General features: G+C 45.4%; 1 protein-coding gene across 1 annotated transcript; it reads left to right on the top strand.

Moving 5' to 3' along the window:
* Nucleotides 1–621: 621 nt before the first annotated feature.
* KLTH0A00110g (SRPBCC domain-containing protein) lies at nt 622–1,095 on the top strand (the record flags this gene model as incomplete). Its single annotated transcript, XM_002551428.1, has 1 exon — nt 622–1,095. The coding sequence occupies one exon, from the start codon at nt 622–624 to the stop codon at nt 1,093–1,095; it is 474 nt and encodes a 157-aa protein (XP_002551474.1).
* Nucleotides 1,096–2,642: the final 1,547 nt, after the last annotated feature.

Below are 2,642 nucleotides of genomic sequence, written 5' to 3'. Positions count from 1 at the left end.
CAATGAATTTGCAACCTCTCAACCAACGGCCCAGAATCCCATCAATATTTTTATACTTCAATTTTTTCTCATTCGTTTTATTTTCACTATATCTTGCCTCTTTCCGCTTGTCCCCTGATTCCACTATCTTCCACAGGCCTAGTATCTTCAACAGGGACTGAATTATTTTGTTCTATTTGTTATCATGGAATTTTTGTTTGAGTAGTATACAACCTTGCTTCACATTTTTTAAGTACTTGTGAGGCCCAATAAAATCTAGGACTCCACAACAAGGTAACCGATTCAACCTCTCAATAGCGGATTTTAAATGACCCGCAGCATTTTTCGACATTAGCCTAAAAAGTAAAGTTAAAACGCAACAGTGCTCTCGGCTATATTTTCTAATTAAATAATTGATTCTTTCCGGTTTGGTCGGTGACGACACGTGCATGTGTGGGCGTGTCTAGCATATTCCCAAGAGGGGTTCCCCACTCGATACGTACTCCATGATATTGATGACAAATTTCAAGGGTACCCTGCACAGTGGAGTATCACATAGCATCGTTGAATCAGCATAAAAGGACGAAGCAATAATCCTCACAAGCATGAGCTCGTTTCTCTCTCTCTCAGACTTCTAAAGTTATGAAGGTTTGTACAAGAGTGGAAATCAATGCACCTGCTTCGGTCGTTCGCGAAACGCTACTCGATTTCAGTGGGCATGCCAAATGGAACCCATTTTTTACCTCAATTGTATTGTTTGAACATGACGGCCATGATTTAAGTTCCCAGATTAAGCCTGGCGATCGCTTGGAAGTAACAATGAAAGATATACGATCTGGAAAAGTCAATAAGTTCACACCAACCGTTCTCGCTAACACTGTAAACAAGTTTAAGTGGGAGGGATCTCTTATTGGGCAATGGTTTTTCTCAGGCATTCACACGTTTGAGTTCCAGGAAGAAAACGGCGGTCAGAAATGTACATTGTTACAACACGAAACGTTCTCGGGTGTAGCTCTGCCGCTACTCAAACCTGTTTTGGGCGGAGCTCAAAGAAACTTTGAAGCCATGAATAACGCCTTGAAAAAGGCTTGCGAGAGTCAAGATGAGCACAAATGAAAAAATAGGTGCCAGGTGAAAAATGTTGTGCAGCGTGAGTTCTCCAAAATGTCTCCAGAATGTTTCCGGATCTGAGAATTGAGGGGCAGCGCACAAGTGTGCAGTGTATTTTTTTTTGTATTTTCTGAGGCTTTACCTTACAGAACTCAGCGTATAGAGCTTAGCTTATTGACTTGTCCAAAGAGATGTTTGTCCTGCGTTCTCCTCCAGTCAAACGCTCCTATCACCTGCCTCTATCACCCATCACAGGCTCCTCTTCCCCGTCACGTGCCTGGATCGCTCCGGATCCTCTCTCTCTAACGAGTGCGCGCCAGCGCACGAGTGGGGAGTTTCGTAGTTTTTTCTGAGTTTTACCCATGTCTTGGGGGATCCTTCCGTAACGTATATTTTTGAAAATACCCAAAACTGTGCACTCTTCGATGAAGAGCTTTCGAGAGTGTGAGCGTGAGCTTGGCTTGTAGAGCCTGTAGAGCATGACGTGGCTTGTCCCTGCGTCACGTGCTACTCTCTCATCACATGCTCCTGTCACCTGTCACCAGTCACGTGTCTTGATTACTCCGGGTGCCATCCCGACTCATATTCTTTCGCTTTTGGGTAATTTGCCATTCGCCATTTGCCATTTGCCATTTGCCATTTGCCATTTGCCATTCCCCCCGCGTGGATTCGTTAAAGTGCTGCACATTCTTGATCGCGATATGGGCTGCACAAACCTTATCTATCGATAAACAATTGGCTTATCTTGGAGGGCTGCCTGCTGTAATAAAAGAAGGTCTTATCCTCCTGATCCTCCTCCTTCTCCTCCTCCTTCTCCTCTCACTATAAACCTCCCACCTCTCTCCCACCAAATGTCACCTCCACTAATTAGAAACACTCCTATTTTGGATATCCATAGTTTCCCCTCCTGCTCTGGCACTCGGTGTTTGAGAGCGAGGGGCCACATCATCTCTTACTGGAGTTCATAGAGCAAAAGGCAGAGATGCAGAAGGCCGCAAACCACTTGGACGGCTACCTGATATTTGTTAATAGCCGCAACAGACCGGCGCCAAAGTTGTAGGACTGGGCGGTGCGCAAACTGCCGGTGATGCGAGTAGGAGCTGCGGGGAGGGCTGTAATAGGGTCACATGGTGTAGAGGTGGTTGTACGGGCGTGAGATGTATGGGTAGGTTTACGAATGAGCGGTTGCAGAAAAACTTCACATGGAAGAGGGGTGATGAGGGAGTATTGCGGTGCATCTATTTCCTGTCTAGCATTTATAGTTGTTCCTATATCGAGACAAATGGACGTTGAAAAATATATTCTGACACCTAAATATGAAAAGTGGGCTCGTAGATTGACTTCACTGAAGGATTAAAAGAATCATTTCCCAAGTCCTCAACTAGGAGCTGTAGAGCTCGTGCAGTGAGCGTAGTACTAGTGTCCTGACACCCTCATTGTGGAAGTGCTCTAACTGTGTCTATACCGTCTACAGCACCAGTAATCACTGAATACGTGAGGGTGTAGTCAGATATGAGGTAGGCAGTAATGGGTCCTGGAGTGCCGTCTCCCAC

The sequence above is a fragment of the Lachancea thermotolerans genome (genome assembly GCF_000142805.1).
Source record: "Lachancea thermotolerans CBS 6340 chromosome A complete sequence".
In the NCBI taxonomy this organism is placed as follows: domain Eukaryota; kingdom Fungi; phylum Ascomycota; class Saccharomycetes; order Saccharomycetales; family Saccharomycetaceae; genus Lachancea; species Lachancea thermotolerans.
The sequence above is the reverse complement of the archived record's forward strand: the minus strand, read 5'-3'. Positions and strand labels throughout refer to the sequence as shown.